General features: G+C 34.0%; 1 protein-coding gene across 1 annotated transcript in view; it reads left to right on the top strand.

Moving 5' to 3' along the window:
* Window positions 1-58: 58 nt before the first annotated feature.
* LOC132702185 (aminopeptidase N) overlaps window positions 59-21,714 on the top strand; it is a 33,369-nt gene continuing 11,713 nt past the window's right edge. Inside the window, exon 1 of the mRNA XM_060670684.1 lies at window positions 59-324. Coding sequence (XP_060526667.1) covers window positions 300-324 — 25 coding nt within the window. The 5' untranslated portion in view covers window positions 59-299. The remainder of the gene's footprint in view (window positions 325-21,714) is intronic.

The following is a 21,714-nucleotide window of genomic DNA, read 5'->3' as shown; positions in this document are numbered from 1 at the left end:
TAACGGAGGGTCCTGCCGGCTGCCTGGAATATGTAGGAAGAGCGGACAACATTTTCAGTTGCAGTTCGACCGTGGAAGCGTCGAATACTGATTTCGCGTCGCTGTAAGCATTTTCAACTTTCCGACGCGTGCCGGACAAATGGATTTAAGTGTCGACGCGGTTTTTCGCGAGGACCTCGAGTTTGGTTTTCGCCCGTCGGTTTAGATTTTGGAAACGGCTGTCGCCGTGAGAGCGACCGGCGTCCAGATGTTTTCTGAAAACTTTCAGTAAAAGAAACTTTGAGTTATTTGGTGTACGCATGAGAGGGGCGAAACGAAAGGAAGGTGAGGATACTATTTCTGACTGTCTAAGTCGTTTTAGATGAAAAATTTATAAAAAATATCTATTTTTTTGAGTTTGCAGTAAAAAGAAAATATGCAGCGTGGGTCAAAAAGTAGATCGCGATACTAAGTTCATTTTTTAAAGATTTTCGAGAATATGCCTACAAGGTTTCCAAAGAACCACATCATAGTAGTTGGCTTCATTATAAATTTAAGCCTGAAAAATACGTTGTTACTAAATAATTATTTTATCAAACATATTATTGAACCTGATCATGCTACTCGAGTAATCCAATACTCGAGAACTATATTTTAGACTACGTAATAGTTAACCAAGCAAGCTTCAAATGTTGTCGCCTCATAGCGATTGCAGACAATACTTTGTCTGATCATAACAAACTAGTATTTAACATCAATCAAAAGTAGGGAACGGAGTTAAAAGATTAGACCGCAACAAGTTTAGAGCACTGTTTATTGAGAAAATAGAGCTTATAAATATCCTTATTACATGCGAATAAGTGGATGACCAAGCACCTTTAAAAATTAATAAAAAAAGGAGAATGTGTACATAATCAGAAAGAAACATCCTGACAATCGCGATAGAGAGTGCAAGACTTTACAAAACAATGCAACAAATAATATTAAAACATAAAGAAATGCCTAATCATTAAAAGTTTTTAAAATTTAAAATAGGTTAAGTCCTATATTTAAGTTTGGTTGTAGAAAATGTAGGGATACTTATCGCAATATTACTGTTACTAGTCTGTTAGCAAAAATTGTTAAAACTGTGCTTAGGAAGAGTCTTTCAATAGTCACTCTACCTTATCTCAATAAGTTCGACTCTGACGAAAAAGAGTTAAATAGAAAAAGTTTTGACCCTCAGTATATATTTTATTTATAGTATTTTTATGTATACAGTGTGTTCCGTTGTGCCAGGACAGTAACCAGCTTTCTTTTTTTTATTGGCATGTTGTTGCTTTTATATGGAATTTAAGTAATTAAAATTGCACAGAGTAGGACAAGAATTTTTTCTACTCCCGTCTGTAAAATATCTAATTACCCACCGATATAGCGTGCGGGAAGCGTCACTTTACCACGTCAGTTTCTTTTCCCACGAATCCGAGGCACTTCGGATATTTCCGGGATTTTACCGCGCGGGTTTGGGAGGTTTCGGATGTTTTCGGAGATCCCACTATTTGAATTTTGATGTTTGTCAATTCTGACAGTCATGTCAGTGAACACATTACTAACGGTCGCAGAAAAAGTATGCAACACGTTCGGTTTTTAACTGACTCGTTTATTAAACACACGCTCCGCTCGTGTCAAATAAACTCGTGAGTCAAATGCCGTTTACCGCACTTGTTGCATAATATATTATAAAAATATACAAAATTTAATATATAGTAAAATGGTCTTGCACAAAATGTTAAATACAAATGTTGGGATACGAAAAAATTTTTAAAAAGTACAACATTTGATATAGAGTACACAAAATTTTAATTACAAATGTTGTTTTAACAGTATAAGAAAAAATTCTAAAAAACACAAAATTTTATGTAGAGTGGTCTCATTACACAAAATTTTAATTACAAATGTTGTTTCAACAGGATACGAAAAAAATTCAAAAAAATTCCAAATTTGATAGAGTGAAGTGGTCTTTTTGCAGAAAATGTGAAATACAAATGTTGTTTTTCCAGGGTACGAAAAAAAATCAAAAAAATTAAATTTGATATAAAGTGGTCTTTTTACACAAAATATTAAATACAAATGTTGTTTTAAAGTTCCAATTATTTCATAATTGTGACGTTTTGGAAAAATGTTAATTTTAGAACCCATTTATTATCCAAAGACCCATTGCGGTTACAGAAAATATTGTAAACTTTTTTATGGGGTCATTTAAACAATATTTTTTTTGTACTAGGCAAGACAACATTCATATTATAAACGGAATTAGCAATAAATTAAATATTATAAATGTCAATCATTTTACTATATAAAAATCTTCTGAATTCCTTCTTCGTCGTTTGTTTATAAATCAAACAACCGACGCAATCCTCCAATCTAGAAGATTTGGAAATAGTATTGCGGCAGTTTCTTTGCCAAAGTACCAACCATTACCACAAATTATCGCTATCGCCTATGTTTAGAAATAAATGGTGGCCATTCGAATCATTTTGCCAAATAAAATAATTAAATAAATAATGTAGTTAACCACGCCTGTTTTACAATCATCTTAATAATTACTGTTATTGTTTATATAGTAGATGTTTAACAATGTAACAAAGACGTCAAAATAAATACAGTGGAGATTCGATGGTGTTAGTGGTAAATCACTTGCCTTACGGCACTGCGTCCGAACGTCTACTATTGCCGATATAGGAAAAAAGAAAGATAAAATAAAAAGGTGATAAGATTATTTTATTTTTCAACCTGCTGTTCGACAATAATGCCTTACTCTTCCATATTTAAAATTTATTGAAATTTGGCATTATGGGCCCGGTTCTCGTAAAACTTTACGGCAAGCAGAACATCCAGTGATGGAAGGAGAAGAGTGTTCCTAGCATCTTGGGTAACAATGCAAACGTATTTCATTTTCTTTTCAATTACTAGCGGCTAAAGCTCGACAACTACTGCAGAACGTTTATAAAACAGATTTTTTGCACGGGTTCTTAATTATAAAAAAAAAACACAGATTAATGCATCCTAAAATCTGCTCCGAGTACTTATCAAATGATAAAACCGTTGTTAGTTCTTTTATTGCTAAACTCAGGGAAGCAATAAAAGTTCACGATCTTCTTCGTCAGCACATTTATTACGCAGACGAGCCAGGACTTTTTTGGAAGTTATAACCTGATAAAACTTTAGTTCACAGCAAGGGAGCGACAGTGTCAGGCTGAAAATCAAACAAAAAACGAAACACGTTTCTAGTTTGCACTAACGTTGATGGTGCCCGTAAAGTTAGGCTTCTTGTGATTGGACAAACAGTGAAGCCAAGGGCGTTCAAGAACTAAACTATACCCATTTTTAAGGATGGATTTTCCAAATCGTTTTACAAACGAGTGAAATCAAAAGACCAAAAACTTGGAGAAAAGTTGAATGATATCATTGCTGTGGGCAAGAATTAGTTATTGAAGATGGAATAATTTTCACCAAAGCTTTGAGCCAACCTATGTATCACAATCAGATTATCCAAGGTGAATTTTCGCAAATGTATTAAGATCTTACGGATTCAGTATCTTTACTCTATAATTCATGGAAAAAAGTAACCATAAACACTAGATCGGTCATAGTTAAGCATTCTTCAGTTATTTCACTTAGAAGACAATATAACATCTCCGAATATGTGAATAATGTGATATTGTAACATTTATAATATATATAATAATAATATTTATACACTTATTCTTAAATACATTATACTTGTTTTGACGACATTTGGGAATAAAGTTTAGTATTTTTTAAAATGTATTTGGATAAAAATAGAAAATTGGATAATTAGGATGTTTTACTAGTCTGGATTAACTCTTGCTTCAATTGTTCCTGATAATCGAGTCTCTACTGTAATGAAAGGACAAATGACAAAAATGACGACCTTTGGTCAACTAAGTGAAACTTTAATTTTTATCATTTCCTGTCATAAATATCAAAAATAGAGGTTAACGGGTTTTTGAATGAGCATATTATATACATTGTATTGTATAAAAAAACTTTCAGTTGCATCCTAGAATTTTTTTTCCAAAATCTGCAGGATAAAAGTTAAGAATTTACATACGAATGTTATTAGTTAAAGCAACATCAAATATAAATACTTTGATTGGCTTGTAATGGCGAGACAGGTATAGGTTGGGTAAAATTGAGCACAACAAGTTAGTAAACAACATAAAGAAAAGCTTTTATCAGCAAAAAATTGTTAATTCTGAAAATATAGCAAAATCCAACGTGGAACGTGGAAAAATAATAAAAAAATTGAAGATCCTCAGGGCGGCTCCTTTGGAAATAACCAGAGACATGTACTTATTAAAAGTTTAAAGGTAAACACTTTGCTGGATGCGATGATATAACGAATTTTTTGATTAAGGGCATCTTAATATTCATTATAAAGCCATTTACCCACCTAGTAAATTTATCCTTCTGTGAGGAAAATTTCCTTCAGTTCAAAAAATTTGAAAGATTATTCCATTACATAAAAAAGGTAGTGAAACAAATAATAATAATTACGGTTCCCGAAGTAGAAGTTCCTCCATTCAAGCAGTTACTTTATTCTTGGAGGGTATTGCTAATTCTATAAAATCCGGCGAGTGTCCTGTTGGGGTCTTCTGGGACCTCAGCATACGGCGACATAATGTTATGGAAAATGTCTTGCAATGGTATAAGCGGTCCTCCGTTGAAATTTGAAATTTTATCTTATAGGAAACAATATGATAGCCTACAATGTAGTGCTTTGCACAAGCGGATGTTTTGGATGGAGTTTTTTCCCTGCCAATTTTTTTTTTTTTGACAAAAACACTAAGTATCATTTCATTTTGAATAAAATATGTCACGTAATTTTTAAAGAAATATTATTGTAAATAAATAGCTATTAGATAAACCAGTCAATGAAAGATTTTATTTTGTTACTTATTTATGTCTTAACGATACAAATTATTTTATATTGAAACATAGTTATTATAATTTAACATTTATATTGCATTTCAGGAAAATCATGTAGTTTTTCTTTTATCGAGAAGAAGGATACTATTTCATCAAGCAAATATTGAAATCTGTCCAAAACTTTACCAATGCTAAGCCATCTCACTTCAGTGTAATAAGAAATTTCGTAGAAGTCACTTTCAATTACTTTCAAAAATTCAACAAACTGTCGATGATTTACGGTACGTCCTCGGATAAAATTCACAACTTTCATCACAACAGTAACGACGTGATTCAATTTCAAAACTTTTCTGCATAGCACTTCTTGATGAATAATGCAGTGCAAAAATAATATATCGTGTTCTGGTTGTAACTCTTTTACTTTGTCGCGAATTCGTTTAAGTAAGCCTACATTTTTCCCTGTTAAACTAGGACAACCATCCGTAGTGACGCTTACTATTTTATTCCAAGTTAAACTTATTTTAACTAAACACTCTTCAACAGCGAGAAAGAAGTCTTCACCAGTAGTTGTATCTTTCATTGGATGCACACTAAGAAGTTCCTCGCTAATTTCACATTTCGCGAATAAATATTAATAATTGATTTGTATCAGTAATATCGCAGCAATAGGTAAAATCAGCAATTTTTGTTCTTAGCTGGTCAAGTAAGTTTCCTGAAATATTTTCAATCCATCGTACTATTGTTCTTCTCGAAAGGCTTACATTTTCAAAAATATGTTTCTTTTCAGGACAAGATATCTCCGACACTTGTACCATGCATTGTTTAACAAATTCTGCTTCAGAAAACGGCTTACAGAACTTAGCAATTTTGTGTGCGACAACATAACTTGCTTTTGTGGTAGATTTCTCTATATTACTTTGGTAAAAATATTTTGTTGCTTATTCAAGTTTTTTGCTAAGTTTTCTGCTACAGTTTGAAGTTCTTTTAAAGAAAGTGATGCATATTTTGGATGTTTTGTTGTAAAGTGCCTGTTTAAATTGTATTCTTTGAAAACAGCAATTGTTTGCTGACAAACTAAACAAATTGCTTTCTTATTAATGTTTGTAAAAAGATATTTTACCGTCCAAGCTTCATTGAAGTTTCTGCATTCTAAATCAACTTTTCTTTTTTTAGATTGACTCATTTTACAAAGGTCTACAAATAAATAATTTAATTAATACAATAAAATAAAACCAATGTTTTAAAATTTTACTTACAAAAAGTCCACTTTTTCAATTTTATATTTGTAAACTAATATTAGACTCGAACAAAAAAGAGTATGCGATCAGTGCTAAATCAAAATTAACAATACGCGTGGTGCGACCTGTCGTCCCTCGAAAAGTGAGAGGAGTGCAGCATATGATATAGACCCGCATGAGAATCGCGCTAGGATTGTTTCAAGCTCGCGACATCGTCCACACTAGTGTGGTCAGCCGACCGCCCATTTTATTATGCCTATTATATATACAGTACGCACACTAATAATGTTGATGTCAACAAAATCTCATAAAAGAGTTTAAAAAAATTTGCGTGCGGAATTTTTCAACGGGCCGGATAAAATTAGCAAAACGGCCGGATCCGGCCCGCGGGCCGGCTTTTGCCCACCCATGGCCTACATGATAGCGTATGATAGCATACACACAGATATTACTGTCAGTACTTTTCAGTTTAAAGAGTTTGCGTGACCCGAACGACTTCAAGAAAACAACGTTTAAGAAGTTTGCTTATGACTTTAAAATATCTATGACGAATAGGTATGATTCGTGGCTGGAAGACAAATGTAACATGGATTTGAGTGAGGTGAACTCTTGATTTAATGATAATAACTTGTACCTTAATCCACAAAAAACATCTGTTATAAGATCTCTTAATTTATTATTTTCGTATTGTATGGTCTACATGTGTATTTCAAAATAAATCAGGTTTTGTGTTGAACAGTAATTTTCACTCAGTGAGTTTTTTAGAATTCCTTATGCAAAAGGTAATAATTCTTATGGAATCCCGTGTGCTATTTTTTAACCTCTTACCGAAAGAAATAAAAATGTACGGTGTGTCGAAAGTTGGTGAAGTGGTATCAGGGGTGCCTCAAGGATCAATCTTGGGGCCGCTATTATTTTTACATTTGATTCTACAGCTTGTTTATTTTTTTGACCCGTCTATTATGATGAGGTCGAAGCAGATATTAATTTCGATCTACAGCAAGTTTTTACTTATAGTGAGAAAAATGTTTTAAGGTTAAATGCTGCTAAAACTCAGGTGCTACTCTTTGCTCGCGACTCTGTAATGCAGTTCCTGAAAAGTAACTTGCATCTTGAGATAAATGGGGAACCCTTGTCGTTTGCTACCAAGGCCAAAAATTTAGGAGTAACGGTTATCAAGATTTAGTCAGCACAGCACATTTGAAACATAAGTAAAAGTGCCTTTTACTTAAGACTCTATATGCCAATAAGCATATATTGAACTTTAAAGTTAGGAAAAGACTGTGTGTGAGTCACATGTCTGCACTGTCATATTGCCTCGTATTGTTTTACCCATGTTTAACAAATACAAAACAACTGTTGTAGGATTGTGTATAGCTTAAGCAAATATGACCACGTGTCCCCTAAAATTAAATTGTGGCAGTGGTTGAGCATAGACAATTTAATTAAGTACCTATTCGATCCTAAAATCTTCTAGCACTCCCTATTTAAAAGATAATCTAGTTTATTGCTGTGAAACCCATAATGTAAATATTAACGCTAACTGTGTCTCAACACAGATTTGCTCTTCACAAACGGGGGTTTACCTGTAATGCGGCAAAAACTTTGTCTTATCATCTTTAAAACTATTCCGGAAAAACATTAAAGGCGTGTTATTAGATAAATAAAGTGCTGAGTGGGTTTTTCGTCTTTTAATTAATCACAGAGTTATTTCTATTATTACTAACTTTTTCTCTTTTCTTTTTATTTCCTTTTTTTTACTACGGGTTATCTTGTTACAAATTGTAGTGTCAAAAAGGTGTATGATACATAGTTTAATTGTGTTGGGTTAATGTTGAGTAACTGACTTAGTCAGCTAGACTTTGCCCTTTGGGAATTTAGTATTCTATACTGGGTGTTATGTATATCGTGTATCTCAATTTTAAATAAAGACTATTATTATTATGTGCATTTCAAAAAATGTTAAAAGAATGTCTTATGATTAAATGCCTGTATTTAGTAGAAGAGTACTTTAGTTAGTCTTTTTCCTTCCTTGTTTATAGTTTTTTGTTTGTAGTCTTGGATTATGCGTCTTTTTTTTGACAATTTCTTATATAAACAGTGTATTTGTCGATTTGGAAAACAAAGACTATTAATATCATTATTATTTGTGGGTTTGCCAGTTTACCAAAACTAATCAAATTGACTCACTCGAAAACGACAACGCCACCAAACGAGAAACGATTGCTTTTACTCCGCCACAGCGTTCAATTGGATAATTGAAACAGTTTAGGGTTAAAATCGTTAACATTCATCAATAAGGCTCTTAAAAAAGCAAATCGAAGTGAATGAGGGCCCCACCGAATGTTTACAACGTTTCGAGTGATCCCATGCGGGCGGACTACAACGTCTTATGCCGGCCTATTGTTCGTCGTCGGTAATATGGGCGCATCTTTAGCCGGAAGATCGTCTTATCCGCTTCCTCCTCACGAACCCGATACCGGGACCAAGGAGGAAGGAAAGCGCCGAACGGCTTCGTCTGACAAACGCGTCAGCGTATTGGGTGACGACAATTTATTGATGGATAAACACTCGTTTAAAATACCAAACGCGTATTTAAATTGTTAAACGAAAGTCATCACAACAATCGTTCGTAATGCCCGGCTTAATTTACGGAACATCTGCTGACCGCGCGGTATTAATGAGTTTTAATTAGAAATGGGCGTTTATCGCGCTTTCTGCAAAGTAGCTTGAGAATGTTTTTCGAGAGGGTTCACTCGCACTGATAAATATTCGGTCGTATTAATGAAAACGACTCGGTGATTAAGCCAATAAAGATCGCCACCAGCCTGTTAAAATATACAATATGGCCCGTATTCTCTTCTCTGTACAGGGATCTCAAGTTCCTATTATACCTACACTCAGATGGGGTTTAAAATGCACAAGAAATTACATTATAATCAATCAACTCTTAATGGCAGCAACATCTTTTTTTTAATGGAATGCCTGGTATATTGTTAGCTTCAATCCTAGATCTTTTTTTCCTGATTGCAAAAACATATAGTTTTCTGACATTTCATTTAACCGTTTTTGAGATATTTCAGTTTAAAAATAATTATCATTAGATTTCTGGAAAATAGCCATATTGCTTAAAAATGGTCAAGTCTGCCTTGATAGCAACCATATTATCTATGTTTGCAATTGTTTTAACAATGACAACTAATCAAAACTAAAGATTTGCAGCGTAAGTAATAGTTATACTGAAGTAGAAAAACGCCAAAAAATAAAATTATATTAATCAAACGGACATAACGTTGCAAGGGTTAAAAGAGAATATCGACAAATAGTAGCAGAGTTCCTTTAATAAATACAATTAAAAATGTAATTAAACAATTTGTGCATAGAAATAGTGCCACGCGGAAGACCAGGACAATAGAATTAAATTTTGATGAAGACCTCAATATATTACTTTACTTTCAAGTTAAATTATTATACTATCACAACACTTGACATCATGACTTTGAGTTCTACTTTGTTAATTGTTGTATTTCATATTTTTTAGAAAATCGTAAATTATTCGAAAAGTCCTGTAGTAAAATTCAATGAACGCTAAAATATCGTAAGTTCCTTCCAGTGCAAAATTTAACCGATGAACATAAAAGGCAGAGGCTTGAATTTTGCAATGAAATGTATAGAAGATATCAAGAAGATGGAAATTTTCTAATCCAAATAATATTAACGGATAAGGCTTCGTGTATTTAATAGGAAAAATACACATTGTCAGTCCACCAATAATCCACACAAAATACAGGCAGTGAAAATCCAAGGGCGGACGTCAGCTAATGTAATTATATAGGAAAGATCGTTGAATGGCCAATGATATTTAAATTTCAAATTTTGAAGTGGCTCGAGTCCATGTAACACGAAACTCACGTGCTAAAGTAAGGTTTTTCGTACGTTAGATCGGTATATATTCAGGTTTTTTATTGTTTTAACATATTTTCAACAATACTTTCATACTTTTCGTCCTTTCCCAAGAAACTTGTGAATTACTTCTTTAACTGAAACCTAGGCGTTTTCTCGACATTGATCATTTTGTTATGCATAATGTTCTATCTGCGGCCCAACAAAAATACCTTCTTTTATCTTAGAAATTTCTGGCATAAATATTGTAGATGTAAGGCTTTTTCTAGAGGCCCATTCTATTTGCGTCTAATGTCTGTCTCTCGCCCAACTATCCCACTCACAAATAAAGCATTGAAATTTTGTATAACCCCTCTGTTGTCCCAGGAACATGCACAGCACTTTAAGGTCACCACAAAACATCCACTGATGTTCTTGGTAGTTTATTTTCTTCAAAAGAAGTCCTGCATTTTCGTAAGTTTTTTTTAATGTACCGAATGTACAACCGGAATCGAGGCCAGTTCGTTACCATTGGGTAAAAAAATGCCTTTTAAACTACGCCAATTTTTACACCAAAATAAGCGTGGTATACATTTTTCACAACAGAAGTTATAGTTTCCCTTTGCTTTACTACGACATAACTACCACAGATGTAACAAAAGTTATTTGGATTGTTCACACAATGTTTTCTTTCTATGTTTATGTGTTCTAGAATACTAGAAAGACGCAACAACGAATACAACAGTAGCACGACGACCAATACAACTAAACTGCGCATAAGCAGGTTACAACGCTGTATTGCGCTTCTGCGCCAACTCTGTTGCTTTGAAGATAAATCTAATATTATCCAGTGTTGCCAAATCACATTTAATTTCATAAAAATCTATTCATTTAAAAATCATGCCTAACATGGTACAAAAACATCTCACAGGTATATATGTAGAGCGCTATAAAAAATTACGTGACAGAACAAAAATGTGCAGACAATACTCTTGTTTTAATAAAAATAAGTAATAAAAGTGATTATGCACATGTTAGTTTCGAAAAGACATTAATGAATCATATTAATTAATTTTGATCAAATCTTATTTTTTTTTATTTTACACAATGTAGTGTACAACAAAGGTTACATGACGAATATCGGCGAAAACCCGGGAACGGCGAATTTAGTTTTCCGGTTAAACGATTAAATTGACAGCTGTCAAATTATTCAGACACTTTGTTAAAACGAGTGAGATATCAAAAGCGTAAAATTTCTAGTTCAGTGCCTCAAAATAAATCTATTTTTCTACTCCCGTCTGTAAAATACCTAATTATCCACCGATCTAGCATGCAGGAAGCGTACCACGTCTGTTTCGTTACCTATGAATCCGAGTCACTTCGGACGTTTCCGGGATTTTACCGCACGGATTTGGGAGCAATCGGATGTTTTCGGAGATATTTCCCACGTTTTCGTGTTGTTTTGCGAAATTGTACCCAAAAAATAACGGTCGTAGAAAAAGTATAATAAGCAACACGTTCGGTAAACTTTTTAACTCACTCGTTTATTAAAAACGCTCCGCTCGTGTCAAATAAACTCGTGAGTCAAATGCCGTTTACCGCACTTTTGCATAATATACTATGTTCTACCCCCTTCTGAAAAATGCCCAATTATCTAGCATGCGGAAAGCGTCGTTTCACCTACGGAGCCACTTCGGACATTTTCGGGATATTACCGCACGAGTTTGGGAGCATTCGGATATTTTCGGCACGGCTTGAATTTTGGCGTTTGTCGTGTTGTCTTGCAAAAATATACCCAAAAACTAATGGTCGTACAAAAAGTATAGTATGCAACACGTTTGCAAAACTTTTTAAGTCCCTCGTTTATTAAGCACTCGCTCCGCTTGCGCCGAATGAACTCGTGACTCAAATGCCGTTTACCACACTTGTTGCATAATATACTATTACTGACTTTCCACATTTACTAAAGCAGCCGAGCCATGTCTTAAAAGTTAGAGGAGGAGTGAGAGGGGAAGCAGAAAACACGAAAAAGCGGGAAATGTTTTACGACCTGTCGTGTTATGGTTTTCCACTTTGTTACGCCGTACTATGTAAACAACGCCATCCGATATGTGCACCGATTAATGCAGAAAAATGGCGGAGCGAATGGTTCTATTTTCGATTTAACGCGGCGTATAAATATAGAACAAAAAAACTGGAAAAGTCGATTGATCAGGCCGGGAATTGTTTCCCATGGACGCGCAATAATATTAAACAAGCGGGTCGAAAAAGAATTTATATGAAAGGATGTTATTGCTGCGAGTTGAAACAACAAACATCGACGCAACTAAACTAACACTATCGACGCTATTCAAAGCAACAATAGCGTTGAGATTTATTTCTACAATGTCGACGAAAAGTAGAGAGAAAACAAAATTTTTACACTTACAATTACTGTGTTAATAAATTGCGAATTTCGTAATTTAGTAATCATTTGTCTCTTTCGCTTCGCTAGAGTCTAATGCAAGTAGTGATCGTGTGACCGCTCTTATACCGAAGCTCTGTTTTTTAAGCACATAACACATATTGTAAATTAAGGCTTTTCCGAAAACAACCCAACCTAAATAGACCAGTTTTGAGACCAATATCTCTGATTGTGCCAAGGTCGGTTACATGCCTTGAATACTTTTCAGAAAAAATAACTTTTAGGACAACTTAAATCTAAGATTTATAGGAATCAATATTCGTCGTCACCGATCTGGTATATTTGAAAGATACAATTTGACTTGGCTAAACTATTTAATTCCCTTGGTTACTTTCCCTTGGTTACTTTCCCCTGGTTACTTTCAAAGATGCAAAAAAAAGTACTGGCATTTTTAGCTGTTAATTTCGTTGGACGGCTTGGTTTAGACCTTTTTTCTTGTATATAAGTGGTCGATTATTGGGTCCATTTTAAAAAGAAAACTTTATACAGGGTGGTAAAGTTTGCAAAAATAAAATACATTTTTTTAATATCTGTAATACCACTTTAGATATTTTGGAATTTTACTGATTTCTCTTAAAATAAAAATTTCTCTTACAATCATTTCTAAAGAAAATTAATTTCTTGATTTTTTCAATATGGTTTTCGCTTAAAACATAACAATATCGTTAATGTGACAGCAAGCAGAGGTTTTTTTATTTTTAAGTGAAAACCGTGCGACGAAGTATACTAAAATTAAGAGTTCAATTCCGCTCATTAATGATTGCAAATGTCATTATTTTTTTAAGTAAATCAGTGGCGTACCACTGACTCTTCATGAACACAAAATATTTTGGTTAATTAGGTCGCCACTGCACTGGTTAAAATTGAGAACTTTTTTTTGTGAAATATCTATCTATAACAAAATATCTAGTTTTTAGTTAGCAATTAGTGTACTTCAGTTTTAATGAAATAACATAACATCCTAACAACAAGATAAATAATAAATAAATAATAATCGTTGCTTTAGCTCTTCTGCTGTGTTAACTGGGACGCGATAAACCAGGGTTTTAGGGTTCATGGTTGAGGTCCGCCGCGACCTACCCATCGATTATTAAATGTGTGATTTAAATATTCTCTTACTGCCACACTAAAGTGAGCAGGCGCGCCGTCATGCATGAAACACATTTTGTTCCTAATTAAATATGGTACTTCTTCTAGCAATATTGGGAAATCTTCTTCTAAAAACCGGAGATAATTATAGCCATTCAGCCTTTCTGACAATAAAAAGGTTCCCATTGAGTAATTTCCAACAATTCCAGCCCAAAGATTTACCAGAAACTGTTCTTAATGTTTAAATTCTACAACTGCATGGGGGTTTTCATCAGCTTTGATTGCATTTCTGGAAAAGTTAGCTTTATCTGTAAATAGAATTTCTTGGTCAAACAAGGGGTAATGCGCAATTTTGTCCAAAACCCATTGCCAAAAATTAACATGCAAGCGGAAGTCTCTGAGAAGTAACGCTTGGACTCGTTGATATGGGTACAATCGAAAATCGTGCCAAATTTTCCGATACCAAGATGTGCTCTTGATATAATCGGCTAGATTCCGGCGTACTGCCATCGACCTATTTTTTTTACTTCTTGTACGCAGATGATCTAAAAATTTCAAAATCGGTTCACTCGGCCACAGACTACGTATTGTTACAGAGAGATTTGTCAAATTTTGAAGAATGTTATTCTCTGGACAGATTGTTTATTAACCCTGAGAAATGTCACTGTGTTCTGTTTACAAAAAAATTACCACAATTGCAAATAAAAAGTGATCTCTATCTAGGTAACTACAAACTGAACTTTTCGGACTCTGTAAAGCACCTGGGTATTGCATTGGATTCGGAGATTCTTTTTGAAATGCACGTAGAAAACATTGTTCAAAAGGCTCTAAAGAGTCTTGGATTTATTTTATGGGTTTAATAATAAATAGTATATTATGCAACAAGTGCGGTAAACGGTAAAAGTTTACCGAACGCGCGAATACTCGGATATTTTAAACTCCAAATTAATAAGTTGTCAACAACTGTCAAACAACCGCCTTAACAACAAAATCAGTAGCTCTTACAGATATGAAATAATTATAAAGATTTCAAAAATACATCTCAGAGTTTACGGACTTCGTATTCATACAGCCACCGCCACCGGTATATTAAAAGAAAAGTGGTGCACTAAACAATGCCTCCTGACGTATGTGTCCAATTTTATTCAAATATCTAAAGTGGTATTAAGGATATTACTTTTTTTTTGGATACTTTACAGCCCTGTATCTGTCTACAACATATGTTTATATGAAGTTTTTTTTAAATGGACCCAAAAATCGCCTCCTGAATTATTGACATTCAATTACAAAATACCCTGTATAGTACGATATCATATATGGTCAAGTGTGAGCGGTGGTAAGACCAAATTTCGATCTAGCATGCAGGAAGCGTACCACGTCTGTTTCGTTACCTATGAATCCGAGTCACTTCGGACGTTTCCGGGATTTTACCGCACGGATTTGGGAGCAATCGGATGTTTTCGGAGATATTTCCCACGTTTTCGTGTTGTTTTGCGAAATTGTACCCAAAAAATAACGGTCGTAGAAAAAGTATAATAAGCAACACGTTCGGTAAACTTTTTAACTCACTCGTTTATTAAAAACGCTCCGCTCGTGTCAAATAAACTCGTGAGTCAAATGCCGTTTACCGCACTTTTGCATAATATACTATGTTCTACCCCCTTCTGAAAAATGCCCAATTATCTAGCATGCGGAAAGCGTCGTTTCACCTACGGAGCCACTTCGGACATTTTCGGGATATTACCGCACGAGTTTGGGAGCATTCGGATATTTTCGGCACGGCTTGAATTTTGGCGTTTGTCGTGTTGTCTTGCAAAAATATACCCAAAAACTAATGGTCGTACAAAAAGTATAGTATGCAACACGTTTGCAAAACTTTTTAAGTCCCTCGTTTATTAAGCACTCGCTCCGCTTGCGCCGAATGAACTCGTGACTCAAATGCCGTTTACCACACTTGTTGCATAATATACTATTACTGACTTTCCACATTTACTAAAGCAGCCGAGCCATGTCTTAAAAGTTAGAGGAGGAGTGAGAGGGGAAGCAGAAAACACGAAAAAGCGGGAAATGTTTTACGACCTGTCGTGTTATGGTTTTCCACTTTGTTACGCCGTACTATGTAAACAACGCCATCCGATATGTGCACCGATTAATGCAGAAAAATGGCGGAGCGAATGGTTCTATTTTCGATTTAACGCGGCGTATAAATATAGAACAAAAAAACTGGAAAAGTCGATTGATCAGGCCGGGAATTGTTTCCCATGGACGCGCAATAATATTAAACAAGCGGGTCGAAAAAGAATTTATATGAAAGGATGTTATTGCTGCGAGTTGAAACAACAAACATCGACGCAACTAAACTAACACTATCGACGCTATTCAAAGCAACAATAGCGTTGAGATTTATTTCTACAATGTCGACGAAAAGTAGAGAGAAAACAAAATTTTTACACTTACAATTACTGTGTTAATAAATTGCGAATTTCGTAATTTAGTAATCATTTGTCTCTTTCGCTTCGCTAGAGTCTAATGCAAGTAGTGATCGTGTGACCGCTCTTATACCGAAGCTCTGTTTTTTAAGCACATAACACATATTGTAAATTAAGGCTTTTCCGAAAACAACCCAACCTAAATAGACCAGTTTTGAGACCAATATCTCTGATTGTGCCAAGGTCGGTTACATGCCTTGAATACTTTTCAGAAAAAATAACTTTTAGGACAACTTAAATCTAAGATTTATAGGAATCAATATTCGTCGTCACCGATCTGGTATATTTGAAAGATACAATTTGACTTGGCTAAACTATTTAATTCCCTTGGTTACTTTCCCTTGGTTACTTTCCCCTGGTTACTTTCAAAGATGCAAAAAAAAGTACTGGCATTTTTAGCTGTTAATTTCGTTGGACGGCTTGGTTTAGACCTTTTTTCTTGTATATAAGTGGTCGATTATTGGGTCCATTTTAAAAAGAAAACTTTATACAGGGTGGTAAAGTTTGCAAAAATAAAATACATTTTTTTAATATCTGTAATACCACTTTAGATATTTTGGAATTTTACTGATTTCTCTTAAAATAAAAATTTCTCTTACAATCATTTCTAAAGAAAATTAATTTCTTGATTTTTTCAATATGGTTTTCGCTTAAAACATAACAATATCGTTAATGTGACAGCAAGCAGAGGTTTTTTTATTTTTAAGTGAAAACCGTGCGACGAAGTATACTAAAATTAAGAGTTCAATTCCGCTCATTAATGATTGCAAATGTCATTATTTTTTTAAGTAAATCAGTGGCGTACCACTGACTCTTCATGAACACAAAATATTTTGGTTAATTAGGTCGCCACTGCACTGGTTAAAATTGAGAACTTTTTTTTGTGAAATATCTATCTATAACAAAATATCTAGTTTTTAGTTAGCAATTAGTGTACTTCAGTTTTAATGAAATAACATAACATCCTAACAACAAGATAAATAATAAATAAATAATAATCGTTGCTTTAGCTCTTCTGCTGTGTTAACTGGGACGCGATAAACCAGGGTTTTAGGGTTCATGGTTGAGGTCCGCCGCGACCTACCCATCGATTATTAAATGTGTGATTTAAATATTCTCTTACTGCCACACTAAAGTGAGCAGGCGCGCCGTCATGCATGAAACACATTTTGTTCCTAATTAAATATGGTACTTCTTCTAGCAATATTGGGAAATCTTCTTCTAAAAACCGGAGATAATTATAGCCATTCAGCCTTTCTGACAATAAAAAGGTTCCCATTGAGTAATTTCCAACAATTCCAGCCCAAAGATTTACCAGAAACTGTTCTTAATGTTTAAATTCTACAACTGCATGGGGGTTTTCATCAGCTTTGATTGCATTTCTGGAAAAGTTAGCTTTATCTGTAAATAGAATTTCTTGGTCAAACAAGGGGTAATGCGCAATTTTGTCCAAAACCCATTGCCAAAAATTAACATGCAAGCGGAAGTCTCTGAGAAGTAACGCTTGGACTCGTTGATATGGGTACAATCGAAAATCGTGCCAAATTTTCCGATACCAAGATGTGCTCTTGATATAATCGGCTAGATTCCGGCGTACTGCCATCGACCTATTTTTTTTACTTCTTGTACGCAGATGATCTAAAAATTTCAAAATCGGTTCACTCGGCCACAGACTACGTATTGTTACAGAGAGATTTGTCAAATTTTGAAGAATGTTATTCTCTGGACAGATTGTTTATTAACCCTGAGAAATGTCACTGTGTTCTGTTTACAAAAAAATTACCACAATTGCAAATAAAAAGTGATCTCTATCTAGGTAACTACAAACTGAACTTTTCGGACTCTGTAAAGCACCTGGGTATTGCATTGGATTCGGAGATTCTTTTTGAAATGCACGTAGAAAACATTGTTCAAAAGGCTCTAAAGAGTCTTGGATTTATTTTATGGGTTTAATAATAAATAGTATATTATGCAACAAGTGCGGTAAACGGTAAAAGTTTACCGAACGCGCGAATACTCGGATATTTTAAACTCCAAATTAATAAGTTGTCAACAACTGTCAAACAACCGCCTTAACAACAAAATCAGTAGCTCTTACAGATATGAAATAATTATAAAGATTTCAAAAATACATCTCAGAGTTTACGGACTTCGTATTCATACAGCCACCGCCACCGGTATATTAAAAGAAAAGTGGTGCACTAAACAATGCCTCCTGACGTATGTGTCCAATTTTATTCAAATATCTAAAGTGGTATTAAGGATATTACTTTTTTTTTGGATACTTTACAGCCCTGTATCTGTCTACAACATATGTTTATATGAAGTTTTTTTTAAATGGACCCAAAAATCGCCTCCTGAATTATTGACATTCAATTACAAAATACCCTGTATAGTACGATATCATATATGGTCAAGTGTGAGCGGTGGTAAGACCAAATTTCCCTTTTTTAAATTTGCATTAAAGATTTTAAATAAAAATAAGTAAATAAATAAATATGTGCCACAAGATACAACTCTGAATCCCCATTAAACAGATACTAACCCTGATTTTTGACCCGCTGACACAAATTTGGCTATTTTAAGCAACATTGCAGGTGATTTATCGTTTTGGGTATTTTGAGCAACCAGTACTCAATGGTGCATTTTATTTTCGCTAACGCGCGATATAAACATGCAGGACAAATCGTCGTAGAACGGAGGGAACTGAAAACATTCAGCCATATGGACCGTCATTGATTAACTGCTAAAGCGTATTGGGTCGCTATAGCCTCCTCAGCGGGCTGACGTGTGACATAGAAATTTAAGAAGAACCCCATAGTAGGAAAGATACATCTGGTTAGCTTTAGCAGAAAATCTACTGTGCAAATTTTCAATCCAAATTGATCGCTGTTGTCTAAACTAATTAAGAGCATTGAGCAAAAAATAATTATGCTTACCCAAAATAAAATAAAAAAAAGGTCCGCAGTGGCTGATGATATAAATAAATAAATATTGAATTATTATTACAAAATAATGGATCAAAAGAATAAAGAATTTGAAAACAATAATGAGAAAAGCAGAAAAAACACATTTGTTTTAATTTCTTTTTTATTCGTGGTTGTAGTTTGAAATTTTTATTTTTTACTAATTTCGGTTGTTTTGTTGTTGTTGTGTAATTTTTAGTAAAACAAAATCAGTAATATACAAAAAATAAGTTGAGGTCATTTAAATGTTCGGTCGATTTCAGTTATGAGTCTATTGTTAATTTTATTGAAATGAACATCGATATTTTTGCCATATCTGAAACTTGGTTGGATGGAAACACCAGGGTATGAATTAATAAGAGCTGATAGTCAAAAAGGTGCAGTTGTGGCTATACCGGCTGTTCAAAATTAAGTTTTCACCATAGGTTATTTTCAATTTTAGGCTAATATTGCATACGACCTTTTTTGTTCTCTATATACAGTGTGTTCCATTTAAAAAAGGCCACATTCTAATCATTTATTTCTAAACCCTACATTCGATTGCTTTTCTATTTTCACCATCGTAATCAGTGGAAAAAATGCTACTAGTTTGCTAATTTAGCCGACTTTGTAACTTTACTCATAACAAAGCAAAACACTTAACTTAGATCAGTCTGTTTATTGAAAAAATAACATCAATTGAAGAATAGTACCACAGAATATTGAAAAAGATATTGAGTGCCTTGTGATTTCTGTTAGTGTGATGAACAATCAACAAAAAATTTGCCTTTGGAGTTGTGTTTCGACCACCAAAAGGGTCGTATCTTAGGAACTTGTCTATCGACGATTCTGCCTAGCTTTGAATATTTAATTATGGTTGGTGATATAAATATTGGTATTTTGGGCTGTAGTAGTAAATTAATTTAACTTAATTAATTAATAAGCCAACGCGAATAACTTAAGATACACCGACTCTGTTGGGTGTCATTATTCTCTCCAACAGAGAATCCGACAATGTACTTAATATGCCAGATATATATGATCATTGAGTGGTGAGTTGGAGTTTTAATAATATAAAAATTCCAAAACACGTAAAATAACACATTTTCAGAGGTTTTTCTGAATTTAATCTAAGTCGGTTTGCGATTATCTTTTTCAAATAAATGATATTAACGAAACTTATATTAATATTTGTGCGCCTTTAAAAACCATTCGTATTACATAACCTCCATCATCGTGGCTCAACTTGATGATTAGAGAGATGGTGCTTTTAAAAGATCGACCTTGCGCTAGGTTTAAACTTACAAGAGACCGTGCTCATTGGGTTTTTTACAAAAATCTTCGAATTTACACTTTACAATCTATAAAGCGTGAGCAAAAATCTTTTATTTAGTTTGTTCTGAAAAGTAATGCACCAAAGCTTCGTGGAGTTAAGACCAATTGATATCTTATCTACTTTATCCAAAGTTTTCGCATACATGAGCGACTTCTTGCTCAAGAACCAGTTTTCGTAAATCTTTTAGGAAAAAAGCAAAATGTCTTGTTTTATTCTGCTAAAACTGACACTGAAATTCATTGTCAAAAATTGTTTTTTTTTTAATTTTCAAGATAGGACGACGCAATTAATAGACTTTTACTTACTACAGAAGACCGCAACAGATTATCTACAACAGTAGTTAATCCACACTGGGAGTATCCCAAGGATCAATCTTGAGTCCTCCGCTCCTCTCGACATTCATATCTGAAACATTTATTTCCCATTGAAGTGAATTTTGTGATAGAATGGAATGCAATACATCTAATTTGAAAATTATTAGAGAGAGCAGCAGATGTATGGTGTTTTAATTCTGGATTAAGTGAGTCGGGTTGATATAGTTTTACTGCTTTGTAAACAAGAGAGTCGATAACCGATAATTTTTGGGCTTGGTGGTGATGTGACAAAGCATTAAGGTCTGTGCGCGTTAGTTTACTGTTACCAGAATCACGCAATGCTAGATCTTAGTTTCTATTGATAAGAATATCATTATTTATTATTATATTATTATTAGGGAGATCATTATCAGTCAGTAATAAGAACAATATATTCCAGACAGGCATTTTTCAATCTTTAAATTTTGCCACTTTTTGCTAATTTTACGATTGTCGTATATCTTATGGTTTCCAATATCTCCATCATTATCTTGGACAGACTGTATAAAATGAAATAACTGAGCAGAACGGAGCAAGCAAATTAATATTCAACATGCCGGGATAAATCGTTTCCAGGTTGCTTGGTAACAACAAAGGCTTCGACATTGAAAGCGTCACCCGTTAGATATCCTTTAATTTCGCATCTCGTTACGCGGAAATTTAATTGGGACACGGATTTAATTTGCTCGCAATTATATTGCGTCAAATTTTCCATTATTAAAATAACAACAGTCCTGATTGATAGTAGGCACCGTATTGACCAATTTTACATGCACACGGGAAATAATAATCAGGCGCGTCAACTTACAAGTAATAATAATAATAATAATATTTATTTTGCATTGCAGTCCCTAAATGTTTGTACTTCTCAGTTTTGTAAGTGTTTAAAATACTGTAAATATGACCTTTACGGTGATGACGAGCAGAGGAGAGGATTAATTACGACTTGAAAAAGTTTTTTGGTATAGCTGCGGGCCATCTCTTAAAATTAAATAAAAATCATCGGG

Source organism: Cylas formicarius, unplaced genomic scaffold (genome assembly GCF_029955315.1).
Source record: "Cylas formicarius isolate icCylForm1 unplaced genomic scaffold, icCylForm1.1 PGA_scaffold_5__7_contigs__length_24384050, whole genome shotgun sequence".
Lineage (NCBI taxonomy): Eukaryota > Metazoa > Arthropoda > Insecta > Coleoptera > Brentidae > Cylas > Cylas formicarius.
Note: the sequence above shows the minus strand (reverse complement) of the source record. Positions and strands in the feature narration are given on the sequence as shown.